Consider the following 18,696-nt stretch of genomic DNA (forward strand, 5'->3'; position numbering starts at 1 on the left):
ACCTCTGCTCAACCAATCAGATTCAAGGAAATGAAATGTGACCGTTGGCACATTTCACCTATAAAAAAAGGAGCTGAAGAGGAGTAAATGTGGGACACAAGGGATTTTTAAGAGAGTCACAAGTTCTGAATTTTCACATATTGTGTTCTATCTCTAGAAAGCTTAAGCGCTAAGTTGAAGTGTAATTCTACAATTTTGGTCAAAATTGTACGAGTGTTATCGAGCAGGAAATAATTCCCGATCAGATTGTGTTTGTATTCCTTAGTGAATATCCTTCTCGCGGTTTAGAGAGGAAGGGGTTACGTAGGAGCTTTATCTCCGAACATTCATAAAATTTGTCTTGTTACTTGCTTTCTGCTTACTTTACTTTATTACCGATCTGCACTAACCGCTTCGACCGATTCTACATTACCTAAACCGACTTACTAAGTTACAAAACCGACCCAGCAATCTCCAAACCTATCCTACCAAAATCTGGTTCTGCCTATCCTGTATGTGTGCTGCTTCAACCTGAAACAAACCACTTCCGCGCTTGAACTCGGTTCAAGGGTTTGTGATAGTTTGTGTAGTATTGAAACCCCGGTATTAATCTCTAACCGGATTAATCACCACCCTTTGAATGAAACGCGATAACCGGCCAACCCCGGTTCCCCAGCCGCGACCTAGATCCTAACATACAATATTACTATTTTAAATATATCAATTATTTTAAATTATTTTATATTTGTGAATCATGACCATACAACCTTTTCAACCTGTGATGAATTTAAATTATTGTGTTTTATAGTAAATGATTAAATTCATATTTGTTTTGGTTTATATTTTTCCTTAGTCATAGTTTAGATTAGTTGAGTATAAATGTATGATTTTTTAATTTATATAAGTTATTGCATCTTATATTTTTACATTTAATTTATATAAGTTATTGCATGTTATATTTTTTAAATCTCTAATTATTTATGCTGATTTTGTTTGTCTAATAAAATGACCATAGTTCTTATGAATTTTATTTAAAATTTATTTGTTTGATTATTATAAGTAACCAGAATTTATTTATTGATTATAATACCTGAATAACCACATATGTAAGTTTGATCGGTCTTTCATTTTTATTTAAGAATCAAATAATATTTATTTACAAACATTTAAGTTAAAAATAATTTACAGAGTTCAAACGAGTTCAAACTAATAAATGAGTAGTTAATTATAGAGACGAGTATTTAATACATTATACATATTTTATATATTTGATTTATCTTTAGGAATATTTGGTTTAAGGAACTTAAAAAGGTGATAAATTTATGGAAATTTCATTCATCAATATATTTAAAAAAAAGTTAATAATGTTTTAAATAAGATGTTTTAATCAAGATTTTTTTTTGGCAAATATATATTTTGTAAGCTTTATTCAACTTTTCAAATTAATATACTTATTATTATTATTTTTAAATTAATTTACTGTTTAATATTTTTTCTCTTTCATTATTTTTATTATAATATTAATTTTTTTTATTAAATATATTATAGATTTAATTATTTATTTTTATAAATTTATACATTTAAATTATTATTTTTATATAATATGATATAGTTTATAATATAATTTTTATTATACCTAATTTATGAAATTTAAAATATATAATTTAAAATTCTATATTAATATTATAAAAATAAAAAAATTAGTAATTTATGAAACAAATCAAATTAAAAAATATGTTACTTAAAAAGAATTGAAGGCATATCTTTTGTAATAAAACAGAAAGAAACACATATCGAGACAATTGGAGGGAGTGGAGAAAAATTACCTATAAATAATTCTTTATCTTCAACCTCTCTTTTGTGTAAGTTGAGGAGATTGAGTGCACATCATAGATAGTTGCTTCATCCACTGCAACTACAAGATAGATCATTTTTCATATCTGGTTAACTTTATTTGATTCTCTTTCGTGAATCTCAGATTTAAATAGCTTCTAGGGTCGACCTTGGGATAAGCCCGACAAGGCCTCGATCTAGGGAAGCCCACTCCCTAGCCCATTTATTAAAAATAGTAAGCTATTTAGTTAAATGTATTATAATTTTAAATATAAAGGTTATAGTTTAGTTAGTGGTTCAACATATAAAATTAGAAATTTTATATGATTATGGGTTCAAATCTCACCTTTTTTCTACATGGGCTGGGAAGCCCAAAGTTCGAGGCTGACTCTGATAACATCTTTACTGATTTTGATACTAGGTCTTCTGATTGTCCATTTTTGCTAATTTTTCCTTTCTCATCATTTCATTCTATTCCTTTATTAGCTTCAACTTCATCCTTCGCTGATTCCGCCGCCACTATATGATAGGTACTTTTTTCTATGCTTGTTTTTATATGTTTTCTTTGGCTATCCAAATCATGGATTTTATTCGCATCTCTATACTTTTTCTATGTTTGTTTAATCTACAAATTTTAATATCATCTCTAACGATTTGATACTAGATATATCTTCTTCTTTATCTGTTTGTTCGTCATTTATCTCTCTTTGATGGATTAGAACTAGTTTATGATAAATGTATCTTACATCACGTACACAATAATAGGGTTTATAAATCATCATGCAATCATTTAGAGATAATTGTTATTCAATAACTGAAAAGAGATGAATATTTATAGCCTTACAAAAACTAAAAAATAGGAAACACTACTAACTTAGTGGTATTACTAGTTACATTGAAAATAAACTAAATTAAACATAATAATTTCTAAAATAACATATAGGTTAAAAACTCGACTATCACTAACTTATTGGATTGACCACTTCATCATTTCCTCCCTTAAATTGAATAATATAATTCAGTTTAGAATGATATAGAACACATGTTAGGCAAGCCTCTAAGCCTCACAAACACATTCAGTTTAAGTGGTTTAGACATTATATCGGCAACTTGATTTTGACTAGAACAATGAGCTAACATAACAACTATTTCTTTAGTAAGATCTCAAATAAAATGAAACCTGACATCAATGTGTTTTCTACGACCATATAAAACTGGATTCTTAGAATAATCGATGCTTAAAGTGTTATTGCAGAGTATATTTGTGCATTCATCATTCTCTAACTGATGAAGATACTCTAGAATTCTTCGTAGCTAGATTGCTTGAGTTACTGCTAAAGTTGTTGCAACAAATTTTACTTCAGTTGTGGACAATGTAACAATTTCATGCTTCTTTGATATTTAAGACAAAACAACATACCAAATCACTAGCATAGTCATTATCTTTGTAGCTTTCAAGCTTTATATCTCCTCCCTTCTTGTAGAGAATATCATTATCATACATCCCTTTCAAATATCATAATACTCTTTTTGTTGAATTGTGATAATGTTCTGTAGGACATTCTATATATCAAGTATGTTGGCTCACAACAAACATAATATCAGGCCGTGTGGCTGTAAGATGCATGAGACTACCAATTAATTATTTGTACGAATTGTTATAACCTTATTTTCACTCTCATATTTAAAATTTGAGAATCAGGAACAACTAGCTTATGAATTTCATTGGAATTAGCTATTCTAAATTTCATTAGTATCTATTCTATGTAATTTTTCTTATATATAAAAATGATAGAGAATCTGCTGTACGAAAGCATGGACATCTCTTGTACCATAAGGCAAAATCTTCTTTCTCAACCTTAACACTTTAAAGATTTATGTCTTATGATACAGGAGAAGGTTCATGTTGTGGTACAATAGACACCTCCTTATAAAAATGCCTTCTTTCTTCTACATCAATTATATCCCAAAAAAATACTTTATCTATCCAAGGTCTGTCATGTCGAATTATTACATCATTGAACTCTTGGATTTGTTAAACAACACTTTATCATTACTAGTTTTATCATTACTAGTGAATATGAGATCATCAACATAGATATAGACGATGATAATTTTACATTCAACTCCCATCTTGACAAAAAGTGTATATTCATAAGGACATTGAAGAAAAACCTTCTCTGTTAAAATATACTTTTATACGACTGTACCAGGTTCGTGGAAGTTGCTTAAGTCCATAAATAGCTTTCTTCAGCTTGTAGACTTTATATTATTATTCTTCTTTTACCACATAGTCAGGTGGTTGTGCTATAAAAACTTCTTCACTGAGCTCTCTATTTATAAAATTTGACTTAATATCAAACTAAAATATGTTCAATTCCTTTTGTGCTGGAAGAAGATCACCATAAGAACTGTCTCTAAGCGTGTCGTGCCACAAGAGAAAATACTTCTTCATAATCCACTAAATTCTATTGAGTGAACCTTTTTGCTAACAAATGGATTTGAGCTTCTCCACTTCTCCATTTTTATTCAACTTTGTTTTGTAGACCCATTTTACTCCCACCTTCTTTGCATGAGTTGGTAAAGTAATCAACTTTCAATTCCTTATTATTTAATAGCTGAAAAAAGATGGTTATTTATAGCCTTACATAAATAGTAAAATAGGAATCACTATTAATTTTGTGGTGTTACTTACAAAAGCAAAAATATAAGATTCACTACTAACTTACTGGTTACCTGAAAAAAAACTAAATTAAACAAAACTAATTCCTAAAAGGACATATTTACTAACTTATTGGACTGACTTCTTCAACCAAAAAAAAAACTCAGAAATTTTATTCTTGTTGGATATTGAGTAGAGTATATACTATGTTTTTAAGTTTGCATTTCCCTAAGTATGTATTTGAAAAGACTTGCATTGTCTTTTGATTGTTAGGTGTTAGACATTGTTATGAAAGACCTGCATTGTCATAATGAAATAAAGGATACCTTAATATTAATTATTGAATTGATTTGAAACAATTTATTTTGGTTGATTCAAAATAAAAGCATTCAGAGTGTAATTATTTTATCATACTAATTTGTCTTAATCATATATTGACGTCTTAGTGTTTGAAAACATTTAGGGTATGTGATTGTGTCATATCTATCGTGCATAGATCCTTGAATATATTGTAAATAAATCTTATTATCATATTTAATGTTAAGTTATGTTTATTTAGGGTAAATTAGAAATAAGATTTCGTTGTTCAATTTCAATTCTCATATTTGTTTTAATTCATTTTTTATTATTATTTAGACTTAAGGATTATTTAATTATATTTCCATTTTACAGCTTCTCATATAGAAGGTTGATGATGATCTCCACAGTGAAGAATTAAAAATATTAACCTTGAAAATGATGGAGTCAGACGAAACTCCTACAAGGAAAGGAAGTAGAAATAAGTTGACCATGTCTTCGTCTAATGAAATGTCACCAAAGATATGGGGAAAATTCCCGGAAGACCTCTTTGAAGTCGTTGGGGCAAGATTACCAATTGTTACCGTCTTTCGTTTCCTTTCAGTTAGCGGAAAGTGGAACTCCATGTTGACTTCTCATACCTTTCAGGAACGATATGCTAAACTTTCCATCACTCAACCTTGGTTCTACACTATCACAAAAAACAATGTAAACACCGCATCTATGTACGATCCCTCCTCGAACAAATGGCATCGTTTAAAATTACATTCTTTTCGAGAGAAGCTGGTTATCTTCCCTCAAGCTTCCGTTGGCGGTATTGTTTGTTTGACAGATATTAATCAAACGCGTTTCTTCGTTGGTAACCCGCTTACTCAAACACTCAAGGAGCTTCCGGCTTGGTCAAACATGGGTTGGTCTGGAGTAGTAGTTGGAATGTGGATGAATGGAAAATCCTTAGCCGAGGGCTACAAGATGCTCTGCTTAAGTATCAACGGTCAGTACATAATTTATGACTCAATTGAGAATACGTGGTATAAATCGGGAGCCATACCGAGCATAAACATGCCATTGATTTTGAACATGCGTTTGCAAGCTATCTATGTCGATGGTTGTCTATACTTTATGTGTTCGATTCCAAATGGTATGGTCTCTTACAATATCTTGTCGGGCATTTGGAATCATATCTTAGTCCCGGATCCTTATATTTTTATGGATGACCGATTTATCGTTGAATGTGGGGGACGAATCATGCTGGTTGGTTCAATATTGATTGGCATAAAACCGTGTGTTTCTGTTTGCATTTGGGAGTTAGAAAAAACAACTTTACAGTGGAAACAGGTTGACACAATGCCAAGTGAGTGGTGCATGGAATTGTATCGGAAGAACAATAACATGATTGGTGTAGGTAACAAAGACTTGATCATGATGTGGTTTAGATTTGAAAAAATGAACATGTTGGTTACTTATGATGTTTCAAAGAAAGAATGGTTGCAAGTTTCAAGGTCAATACTTCCCAGAGGAATGGCACATCAAAGGATTGTACGTGGCATTACATTCTATCCTTGCATTACTACAACAATTTAAGTTACTATTAACAATTTTATTTTATTAATAATGGATTTTGTTGCTTATTTGAGAAATATTAAGTTGTTATTAACAATTTTATTTTATTAATAATGAATTTTTTTGCTTATCCTATGAAATATTAAGTTGATTTTATTATAGTTATTACATTGCATTTTGATTATTGGTGACTTTATATGAAAATAATATTTTTTAGGTAGATTTATAATTTATGTGTATGCAACAGAGGAGTGAGTGTCAATAATTGTATGATTGCAATCTTTATTCTATTCTTTTTAATTCTTTTTAAGGCATGCTTGATACGAGTTTTTGTACTCAAGATATGGGAAATGGAATGAATTGAGATGTTTCTGTGGGGATTTTGATTCTAGGATATTGATCTGATTCCCAGATACAGGATTCATCCAATTCAGACACTAAATTTGGGAGGAATGAACCTCATTCGGGAGTGTGATACATTTTCTCTCACATTATCTGCACTCTCCTATTTTTGTTTTTCCCACCCCTCTCTTATTCCCACTCACCACCTCACTTCTCATTCACCTCCAAAATTACTTATTCATCCCTATCACTTTTATATATTTATGTTTCTTATTTTATTTATTTTACTTATTTTATTTTATTTAATTATTAAGTTTTTTATCATTAAATATAATTAATTAATTTATTTTTAATATATTTTTTTCTACTTTATTTATTTAATTAAAAATACAAAATATTATTATTTTTATATTATAATTTTTTAAAATATATATTTAATTTTAATTTGATTAATTATTAATATATAATATTTTATAGACTTTATTTTATTTGATTATTTTATTTATAAAAAAATGTATCATTCTTTAAGTATTTTAAAATATATATATATAATTAATATAATAAAATATTATATATTTATATTTTTTTAAATTAGGATTGAAAATGAATCATTCTTTAAATATTTTAATATATATATATATATATATATATATATATATATTTAATATAATAAAATATTATATATTTATATTTTATTAAATTAAGACTAACTTAATATTTAATATATTTTAAACAATTATAATATAAAAATAATAATATTTTCTATTTTTAATTAAATAAATAAAATAGAAAAAATATATTAAAAATTAATTAATTATAATTAATTATAAAAAAACTTAATAATTAAATAAAATTAAATAACTAAAATAAATAAAATAAGAAAAATAAATATATAAAAATGATATGGATAAATAAGTAATTTTAGAGGTAAGTGAGGAGTGGGTCCAAAGGAATAATATAGGTGGGAAAAGCACCTCCCAATTATAATTATAATATTATATATATATATATTATAATTATATTATAAGTTATTTTATTATTAACATAATAATAAAAAAAAATTATTTATTAAATAAATCATTTCAATTATTTAAATAATATTAATGAATAATTTAAAATAAAATTTTAATAATAATTACTATAACTAATAATAATATAATTTTTTATATATAATTAATTTTAAATATTATATATTAATAATAAAATTAAAATAAATTTATTAAAATATAAAACTAAAAATAAAATAGCAATTTTATATAAAAAAATATTTAAATATTTAAAAATTTAAATATAAAATATTTTAACAAAAGTTATCATTAAAAATATTATAATATGTTCTAATATATTATTAAATAAAACGTTATATTTAATTTAAATGTATTTATTTAATAGATAATTATTTATTTATAATTAGTAAAAATTTGAAACATTCAACATTTTTTTTTATAAATATTTTTATTTTTATTTTGAAAAAATATAATTAATAGGATAATATATTAGATGTTTATATTTTATTAAACTATATCACTTAAATATTTTATATATTTTAAACAACTATATTATAAAAAAAATAATATTTTTATACATCTATTTTATCCCAATTACTAAATATCTATACAAATTTATGTTAAATGTCAAAATTGGTTTGAAATAATTCTTAATTAGTATACAATTCTTCTCGAGGGACGAATATATAGACTTCAATATTCACTAATTATGCATTCTAATTAGGTATGATAAACATGTTTTGTTATTATTTAATAAAAAGAAATAGCATACACCTAGAAGATAACTGAATTAAAAATATAGAGTCATGTACGATGTTGTTATGGTTAGTCTAGACTTATGGCTTCAGCAAGTAGAACTCAATAATTTTTCTCCAAAAGAAAAGTTGGCTTCAACAAATAGAACTCAATAAATTCTCTCAAAATAAAAGTTGATTATCGTCCTCTACCATCCTCACCTAAATGATGCGTGAATTATAACACTATTATCTATTCTAAAATCTAACAACTATTTACATTCAGTAGAAAGGATGGTGAAATAATATTTGCTCAAATATTGTCTACAGTTTTAGAATGCATTTTGGGTTCTAACATTATTTGTCATTTTTTTTATTAGGTGTCTACAAATTATTGTTTGTGGTGTAGGAATTAGATTAATTTTAATATAAAACTTATTATACTTCACACATTTATGTTATCTGAAACTAATTGATTTTATAAAAAAATCTTATTATTTACACACAATTCAAATAACATCATATTTAAGTGTTTATTTATTTTCTTTCACTTATTCTATATATTGTATATTAATCCCGAAAGAGTTTAATTCTCACTAAAAATGTTTTAAATAGAATAGGAGGATCATGGTTGTGTGGTGTTCCGGTACTTTTCCATAATTCAATAAAATAATAATATCGAAAAACATTTTAAATTTATTATAGGTTCTAATGTTTGATATATTTTTATAGTGTTTTTATGTATACAATTTAAAGAAAGAATGATGTTCAAGGATCAGTTCATGTAAACAAATAAAATTATGATCAATGAGCACAAACTGTGTTTTTATGTTATTTAGTAATTGGTTTTTCTAACTTGCAATCATGTTCGGTTAGTCCTCATCACATTGAATCCTAGATTATCAACTTATTGTTGTAAGGTGAGATTATTATTTCTAGACAAATTATAGTTTGTTAAAATTTTATGATCACCTTCATTTTTTAAACAACATAATTTTTGAAATAACTTAATTTTTTGAATTATTGAACATATATTTGTCCTGGCCTTCTAGAATTCGTGATGAACTACGAGAAATGTCCATTTGATATAGGTAGTTCAAGAGAAATGTCAATTTGTTATTGTTAGTTTAGAAGATAGTTAGTTATAGTTTAGATATAACTTTTGTCACTATTTCGTTTACCTAAAATTTGTACCTTCTTTCTTCTACTAAGTTATTTGTTTTCACTATTATATTGTACATTGTTATAAGTTAGAGAACACATGTTGTTATAGTGATAAAAAAAATGGATTCTTTTGCCTAATTATATTATCTAGTTGATGCTAACATAGAATCTCACACACGTTATATTTATTAAAATGATATTTGGGGTTATACAAAAAAAACTTGATATTCAGTTAGTTTGAATGTGCATATCTAATTCTTTTGATTTTCTTTTTCTGATTTGAGTAATTGGATGACATTATTGTTTGGTTTTTGTTTCCTTAGTCTATGAGGAAAAGCCCAGCAAATAGGCCCATTTGGGCCCCACTTTATTCACTTATTTGGGAGCAATATAAAAGGGGAGAAATCTTCTTTTACAAGAAATAAGAGCAAAAGAAAGAGAGAGAAAATCAAGAAAGAAAAGAGGAGAAAACTTTCAATTTCAGCAGCCTTAGTATTTTGATGATTTCCGGAGTTTGCACCGTTGGATCGTTCTAATTTTTGGACAGCAGCTTCACAACTTCTGGGCCAACATTCTGGACGGTGGAGATCGGATTCTGAGGTCTGGTGGTCGGAGTTTCATTGCCGGAACAGTAGCAGTTGTTTTTGGTGATATTCTTCCTTTCTTGTTCTTTTATTGTTTCTATATCCTTGATGTGCATGTTTCCAAGGGTATTATGAATTTGTATGCCTCTAGTATTGTCTAGAGAAGACTTTTGTATTGCTCTCTTACTGGTGATAGTGGATTTTAAGCGGCACTAGGTGTCCCGTGGTTTTTACCCATTGAGGGGTTTTCCACGCTAAAATTCTGTGTTGTTTGTGTGTGCTTGCTTGGTGTGTTACTCACTGTTTTAAGGTTGTGTTGATTGCATTTTGCATACCTATTTGTTAGCTTCCTCACAGGTTTAAACGGTTTGGGAAAGTGTTGCCAAACGTAGGATAAATTCCGCATTTGTTGTTTACTGTTGTGGTGCATTTCCATCAAAGTGGTATCAGAGTCTTGGTTGCTTATTTGTGAATTGAACTGTTTGAACGATGGAAACTAATACAAGTAGGATGATTAATTTGAATGGTTCAAATTATCATGTTTGGAAGGCAAAAATGGAAGATCTCCTATATGTGAAAGATTATTACTTACCTGTTTTTGCTACTGATAAACCTGAGAATAAAACAGATGCAGAATGGACTATTTTGCATAGACAGGTTTGTGGATATATTCGGCAATGGGTGGAGGATAATGTGCTGAATCATATTATTGGGGAGACACATGCTCGTACTTTGTGGAACAAGCTTGAACAGTTGTATGCTCGGAAGACTGGGAACAATAAACTGTTCTTGATTAAGCAATTGATCAAGTTACAGTACAAAGATGGCACTTCTATTACAGATCACTTAAATGCGTTTCAGGGCATTATGAATCAGCTTTCAGGAATGGGTATCAAGTTTGATGATGAGATTCAAGGTCTATGGCTACTTGGTACATTACCAGATTCTTGGGAGACTTTTAGGGCATCCTTGTCCAACTCTGCACCGGATGGTATTATCACCATGGAATTGGCTAAGGGCAGTGTTATGAATGAAGAGATGAGAAGAAAGTCACAGGGTTCCTCTTCACAATCAGATGTCTTGGTCTTTGAAAAGCGGGGGAGAAGTCAGAGTAGAGGTCCGGGTAACAAAGGAAATCAGCGTGGTACTAGCAGCTCCGGTAAAGGGAAGTATGCTAATATTGAGTGTTACTATTGTGGTAAAAAGGGGCACACAGTAAAGTTCTGCAGACAGACAAAGAAAGAGAACAAGAAGAAAAACTACAACAACCAAAACAACAATCAAAGGAAAGATGACGATGGCAGTGACAAGGTTGAAGTGAATACTATCACTAATGATTTCTTTGTTTGTTGTGATGATAATTTGGTGAACTTTGCACATGATGAGGCGAGTTGGGTGATTGTCAGTGGAGCTTCATGTCATGTTACATCACGAAGAGATTTTTATTCATCTTACACTCCAGGTGATTTTGGGGATGTCAAGATGGGTAATAGTGGGCTATCAAAGGTTGTTGGCATTGGAGAAGTCTGTTTGAAGTTTGATACTGGGATGGAGTTGGTTTTACAAAATGTAAAACATGTCCCGGATATGAGATTAAATTTGATTTCTACAGGTTTACTTGATGATGATGGGTACAACAACTACTTTGGTAATGGTTTGTGGAAACTCACTCGTGGTTCTTTGATCGTGGCAAGAGGTAAAAGGTGCTCAAAGTTGTATGTGGTACAACCAAAGATCTCCAAGAGCATTGTTAATGCTGTGGAGAATGCTGACATGACTGAGATATGGCATAAGAGACTTGGTCATATGAGTGAAAAGGGCATGGCTTTGTTGTCAAAGAAGGAAGTGTTATCAGGTGTAAATGATGTTCAGTTGAAGAGGTGTTCTCATTGTCTTGCAGGTAAACAAAACAGAGTTTCCTTTAAGAGCCATCCTCCCTACAGAAGAGAGAACATACTTGATCTTTTTCATTCTGATGTTTGTGGTCCTATGAAGACAAAAACACTTGGTGGTTGCTCATATTTTGTCACATTCATTGATGATCACTCCCGGAAGGTATGGCTTTATACTTTGAAGTCTAAAGATCAAGTTTTAGATGTGTTTAAGCAGTTTCATGCCTCAGTTGAGAGAGAGACTGGAAAAAAGCTCAAGTGTATTCGGACAGACAATGGAGGTGAATACATTGGGCCATTTGATGCTTACTGTAGAGAGCATGGTATTCGGCATCAAAAGACTCCTCCAAAGACACCACAGTTGAATGGCTTAGCAGAGCGGATGAACAGAACATTGGTTGAGAGAGTCAGATGTTTGCTTTCACATTCAGGGTTGTCGCGTTCCTTTTGGGGTGAAACGTTGAACACGACGGTACATGTTATTAATCTAAACCCTTGTGTTCCTTTGCAGTTTGATGTTCCTAACAGGGTTTGGAGCGGAAAAGATGTTTCTTACAGTCACTTGCGAGTCTTTGGATGCAAGGCATTTGTGCATATTCCCAAAGATGAAAGGTCAAAGCTTGATGTGAAGTCTAAGCTTTGTGCGTTCCTCGGCTATGGCGATGATGAGTTTGGATACAGGCTTTATGATCCAGTTCAGAAGAAGCTTGTTCGAAGTCGGGATGTTGTGTTTATTGAAGATCAGATTTTGAAGGATGTTGAGAAGATAGAGACAGTTCCTCGACATAGTGATGATCTTATTGATTTGGGTCCAGTTCCTCTACAACATGTTGACACACAGGTTGGAGATGATGTTCCTATTGATGACCATAGTGCTGATGATGTTGATACTCAAGAGCAAGATGTAGATGAAATTGTTCATCTAGAGTTACCAGTTCCAGACATGCCACCATGTGTTCCACTCAGACGGTCTACGAGAGATCGTCATCCTTCTGTACGTTATTCTGCAAATGAGTATGTTCTTCTCACTGATGAGGGGGAGCCTGAGTGTTATGCAGAAGCTATAGAAGATGAGCATAAGAAAGAATGGGCTGAAGCTATGCAAGATGAGATGGATTCCTTATATAAGAACAATACTTATGAGTTGGTGAAGTTGCCTAAAGGCAAGAGAGCATTGAAGAACAAGTGGGTTTATAAGGTGAAGACTGATGAGTTCACCTCACAACCCAGAGATAAAGCTAGATTGGTGGTCAAAGGATTCAGCCAGAAAAAGGGTATTGATTTCGATGAGATTTTCTCTCCAGTTGTGAAGATGGGTTCTATTCGGGTGGTTCTCGGTTTAGCGGCCAGTCTTGATCTTGAGGTTGAGCAGATGGATGTCAAGACTGCTTTCCTTCACGTTGAATTGGATAAGGAAATCTACATGGAGCAGCCTGAAGGTTTTCAGGTAGAAGGTAAAGAAGACTATGTGTGTAGACTTCAGAAAAGTCTATATGGGCTGAAGCAGGCACCGAGACAGTGGTATAAGAAGTTTGAGTCTGTTATGGGGAGCAAGGCTACCGAAAGACTACTTCAGATCATTGCGTTTTCTTTCAGAGGTTTGGTGATGATGATTTCATCATTTTATTGCTTTATGTTGATGACATGCTTATCGTTGGCAAGAATGCAGGAAGAATTGCTAAGTTGAAGCAGCAGTTGAGCAAGTCTTTTGCAATGAAAGACTTGGGGTCAGTGAAACAGATTCTTGGGGTACGGATCACTCGAGATAGAGCTGCCAAGAAGTTGCATATGTCACAAGAGCGATACATTGAGAAGGTGCTTTGTAGGTTCAACATGGACAAAAGCTAAAGTGGTTAGTTCTCCTCTTACAACCAACTTTAATCTAACAGGTAAAGATTGTCCTACTTCAAAGGAGGACATTGAAGATATGGATAAGGTTCCATATGCCTCAGCGGTTGGTAGCTTGTTGTATGCTATGGTATGCACAAGGCCGGATATAGCTCATGCAGTTGGTGTTGTTAGTCGGTTTCCTTCAAATCCTGGCAGGAAGCATTGGGAAGCAGTTAAATGGATTCTCAGATATCTGCGCGGTACTTCCAAACTGGGTATCACATTTGGAAATGAAAAGCCGGTGCTTATGGGATACACAGATTCTGATATGGCTGGAAATAAGGATAACATGAAATCCACTTCTGGATATTTGATGACATTTGCAGGGGAGCTGTTTCATGGCAATCAAGATTGCAAAAGTGTGTGGCCTTATCGACAACAGAGGCTGAGTATATGGCAGCAACGGAAGCTTGCAAAGAACTATTGTGGTTGAAAAGATTTCTTCAGGAGCTTGGCTTCAAGCAACAACGCTATGTGGTTCTTTGTGATAATCAAAGTGCAATACACCTTGCTAAGAATTCCATGTTTCATAAGCGAACGAAACATATTGATGTGCGGTATCATTGGATTAGAGAATCTCTTGAAGATGGGTTGTTTGAACTTGATAAAGTTCACACTGATGATAATGGTTCTGATATGTTGACAAAGGCATTGGCAAGGGAAAAGTTGAAGGTGTGTTGTTCGATAGCCGGGATGGCGAACCCTTCCTCATAGTCAGGAAAAGAGGGAGATTTGTTGGGTTTTTGTTTCGTTAGTCTATGAGGAAAAGCCCAGCAAATAGGCCCATTTGGGCCCCACTTTATTCACTTATTTGGGAGCAATATAAAAGGGGAGAAATCTTCTTTTGCAAGAAATAAGAGCAAAAGAAAGAGAGAGAAAATCAAGAAAGAAAAGAGGAGAAAAATTTTAATTTCAGCAGCCTTAGTATTTTGATGATTGCCGGAGTTTTCACCGTTGGATCGTTCTAATATTTGGACAGCAGCTTCACAACTTCTGGGCCAACATTCTGGACGGTGGAGATCGGATTCTGAGGTCTGGAGGTCGGAGTTTCATTGCCGGAACAGTAGCAGTTATTTTTGGTGATATTCTTCCTTTCTTGTTCTTTGATTGTTTCTATATCCTTGATGTGCATGTTTCCAAGGGTATTATGAATTTTTATGCCTCTAGTATTGTCTAGAGAAGACTTTTGTATTGCTCTCTTACTGGTGATAGTGGATTTTAAGTGGCACTAGGTGTCCCGTGGTTTTTACCCATTGAGGGGTTTTCCACGCTAAAATTCTGTGTTGTTTGTGTGTGCTTTCTTGGTGTGTTACTCACTGTTTTAAGGCTGTGTTGATTGCATTTTGCATACCTATTTGTTAGATTTCTCACAGGTTTAAACGGTTTGGGAAAGTGTTGCCAAACGTAGGATAAATTCCGCATTTGTTGTTTACTGTTGTGGTGCATTTCCATCAATTATCTTGTTTGTCATAGGATGGATATACTATTTTTTCCCTAAGGGTGTGTTTGATTAGGGGGGAATTGGAATTCTAATTCCAATTCCATGAGAATTGGCATTCAATTACAATTCTAATTCTAATTCCATGAGAATTGACATTGAATTACAATTACAATTCATATGTTTGGAAAATGATAAAATTGTAATTCAATTCCAATACCTATGTTTAGGAAAATGATATAATTGTAATTCAATTCTAATTCTTTTGTTTGGAAGAAATTATTTTATGAACATAATTTTGACAAATAATTTAAATTAACTTTATATCAATAATTTTAATCAAAAATTCTAAAAGAAAACAACTTATTTTAATAAATTTTCAGCAAGACAATTTTTTTACTAAAAGATAGCATAACATCAAACAAGTTATAATAATATTTTTATAGAAGATCAAAGTAACATAGAAAACTTTACAATTTTGTATTCAATAAGTTTCAAGTATATCTTTCTACCCATATATGAGATATAAACAGTCTTAATAACAAAAGAAACACGTTAAAATCCCACAAAATAAGAAATTGGAAATCTCATAACTTCATGATCACTTCTTTATTTGTAACAAAATTCATGCAACCTCATACGCTCAGGGATTGTTAGAAACACTTCTTACTTCCTCTCGTTTGTTTTGAGTACATCAACAACTTGTAGAAATTGTGTCTCCTTTAAGTCTGAAATTTTTGATAGTTCATCAAAAACTTGTTGAGCACTTGTCTTTTCAACATTGTTTGTCTTACCAACCACGTCAGCCATCTTGGATATTGCAGTGGCCATATCATTATGACGAGTTCTTTTAGAAGGTCGTTCTACACTAGTTGATTAATCTACTTAATTTTAAACAACTCTCTATATCTTCAAACATAGCTCTTGCGCCTTCATCAGCCGTTTCATCTCCACTTCCATTAGCTTTATCTTGTCCACAAATAATGGACAAATCTTCCCAATTCTCAATAATTTTACTTCTATAATGACTCGCATCTGGGTGTGCCTATAAACAAGTCACAAAAATATATATAAAGTGTTATCTTAAAATAAGAATTCAAGCAACATAAACTAATATACCTTAACATAAGTTGTCCAAACTTCTTCACTATCCACTTTCACCACTTTTCTATCCCAATCCCATACAAATCCACTCGTACCAAGCATAGCACTTATAACAGCATAATGTTTATCCCAAGTCTTAAGTCGCAATTGTATATTTTCCCTACTAACATTAACATTACATTGATTGTGTAATGTACTAACTGCAGTAGCATATGTTACAGATTCCATCCGTTAGGAGGATGATTTCCCAAATTATGTTGCTCAAGCAATATATTTGTTAACACATTATCCATCATTGATGTCCATTTGAGATACGATTTAGTCTTCATTCTCTTTATCTTTTCAAAATATAGAGTGAAAATATAAGATTGATTAGAAAAGACACCAACAAAGATTTTATATTGATAAAAGAAGATACACATTACCACAAATATACTAGCTTAACATAAACTAAAATCACTAAAACATGTAATTAAGTTCTACCACTCCTAACTTGATATTGACTATACATCTCCTTTGTCATATCATCCCTAAAATTTGTCCATTGACTACCACCTTGTACATTTATTATGACATCTTCATAGTCCACATCAAATACTTCATTTGATTGTTGTGCCAAATCACAATCAACCTCATGCAACAATGGATAATCCAATTCACTTGCAATTTCACAAATGTAGTTATGAAGAACACAATAAGCATTAATAATAAGAACCTGTCATTCAAGTAAATTAATTATTGAGACAAATATTTATGTATCTAAATCAAGGAAATAATATGACCAATTTTATAATTATGTTATAAAATTCACCTGTGTATTAGTACCAAAAAATGATGGTTGAAGAAGTACTGCCCATCGTTTTTTCAACAATCCAAATGTTCTCTCTACTGAATTTCTTGCTAAAGAGTGTCGTAGGTTAAATAATTCATTATAGTTTGAAGGACGATTACCATGACTTGACCATTTATTTAGGTGATAACTAGTTGAACGATAAGGAGCTAAAAATCATGGAGTATTAGCATATCCAACATCAACTAGATAATAATTTCCTAAATAAAATTCAAATTTATTAGTCTTCTTAATGCTACTAATATAAATAAAATTAAAAAAAACAATACCAGTTGGAACAAGAAATGGATCCTTTTCTCTCACTAATGCACTTCGTAAAACTTTTGAATCTAATGATGAACCTTCCCATCCAGGAAGAACATAAAGAAATTTTAAACTCCTTCTATCACATACTCCCAAAACATTAGTTGTTATCTGTTGTTTCCTATTTCGATATCTACCTTGATCCTTAAGTGGAATAGTCATCTCAACATGTGTTCCATCCAAAGCTCCAAGACAATCCTAAAAAAATTAAAATTAAAGTATATAATTTCTAAAATAATCTACAAATATATGTCAAACTTAATTTTGATACTAACCTTGAACCACCTCCATTTATGATCATTTTCATAAACATTCTCAACTTGATTAGGTAATCTTATAAAATCCTTACTTAAACTGAGAACCAAGCGTAGTACTTCATGAAAGCGCCTACTAATTGTCTCCAATGAACGAATATAGATACCTCCAAGTACCCGACGTTTTACTCCATGTCCTATTACAAGTAAGAACATGGCTATAGATTCTTCAACCGTCACATTGCTATTATCTTGTAAACCCTTTTCACGCAACAATTCACGAAACATAGTGAAATTGTGTTTTGTGAATCGTAATAAGTCAAAACAAGTCTTATATTTTTCTCCATATAATCTTTTTAATAATATTTTTTTAATGCATTATTTTCCTCAGTGTCATATCGTGGGACTCTTGTTATAGGTTGTTCTTGTAACCAATCCACAATTGCAATAGTGAGTTGAGTTATCACATCAAGAAGTAATCTTCTTTTTTTTAATTGTACTAAACTGTTATCATCCATTAATAAGATACCACATTCTGCAAAATAAATAAAATTAAATAAGGTTTATATGTATCATATGTTGTTTTCATATTTCACAATTGCAATTAATGGTGACCAATCCACAATTGCAATATGGCGACATAAAGGTATTGAGGATGTGTTAATCTATAAAATGTTTCAAATCATCAACAAACTTACTTTTTATTTGATTCTAACTCCAAATAACCTGATTTAAATCTATTCTATTTAAAAACTAAGATTACATAAATTTAAACTTTAAAATAGAAAAATCAGAAATGC

At 30.9% G+C, this 18,696-nt stretch overlaps 3 protein-coding genes across 3 annotated transcripts; 1 reads left to right on the forward strand and 2 right to left on the reverse strand.

The window, feature by feature from the left end:
• The first annotated feature begins 5,212 nt into the window (after positions 1-5,212).
• On the forward strand, positions 5,213-6,355 carry LOC124913233 (F-box only protein 6-like). Its single transcript, XM_047453827.1, has one exon. It carries the CDS (start codon positions 5,213-5,215, stop codon positions 6,353-6,355), a length of 1,143 nt encoding a protein of 380 aa, XP_047309783.1.
• Positions 6,356-16,051: 9,696 nt separating this feature from the next.
• On the reverse strand, positions 16,052-16,717 carry LOC124913234 (uncharacterized protein At2g29880-like). Its single transcript, XM_047453828.1, has 3 exons — positions 16,505-16,717; positions 16,303-16,430; positions 16,052-16,253 (listed from the first exon to the last, which is right to left on the reverse strand). Exons 1-3 carry the CDS (start codon positions 16,715-16,717, stop codon positions 16,052-16,054), a joined length of 543 nt encoding a protein of 180 aa, XP_047309784.1.
• Positions 16,718-16,961: 244 nt separating this feature from the next.
• LOC124913235 (protein ALP1-like) lies at positions 16,962-18,184 on the reverse strand. The gene is made up of 4 exons (XM_047453830.1): positions 17,918-18,184; positions 17,609-17,840; positions 17,301-17,488; positions 16,962-17,204 (listed from the first exon to the last, which is right to left on the reverse strand). The coding sequence occupies exons 1-4, from the start codon at positions 18,182-18,184 to the stop codon at positions 16,962-16,964; spliced, it is 930 nt and encodes a 309-aa protein (XP_047309786.1).
• Positions 18,185-18,696: the final 512 nt, after the last annotated feature.

Source organism: Impatiens glandulifera, chromosome 8 (assembly GCF_907164915.1).
Source record: "Impatiens glandulifera chromosome 8, dImpGla2.1, whole genome shotgun sequence".
NCBI classification, from domain to species: domain Eukaryota; kingdom Viridiplantae; phylum Streptophyta; class Magnoliopsida; order Ericales; family Balsaminaceae; genus Impatiens; species Impatiens glandulifera.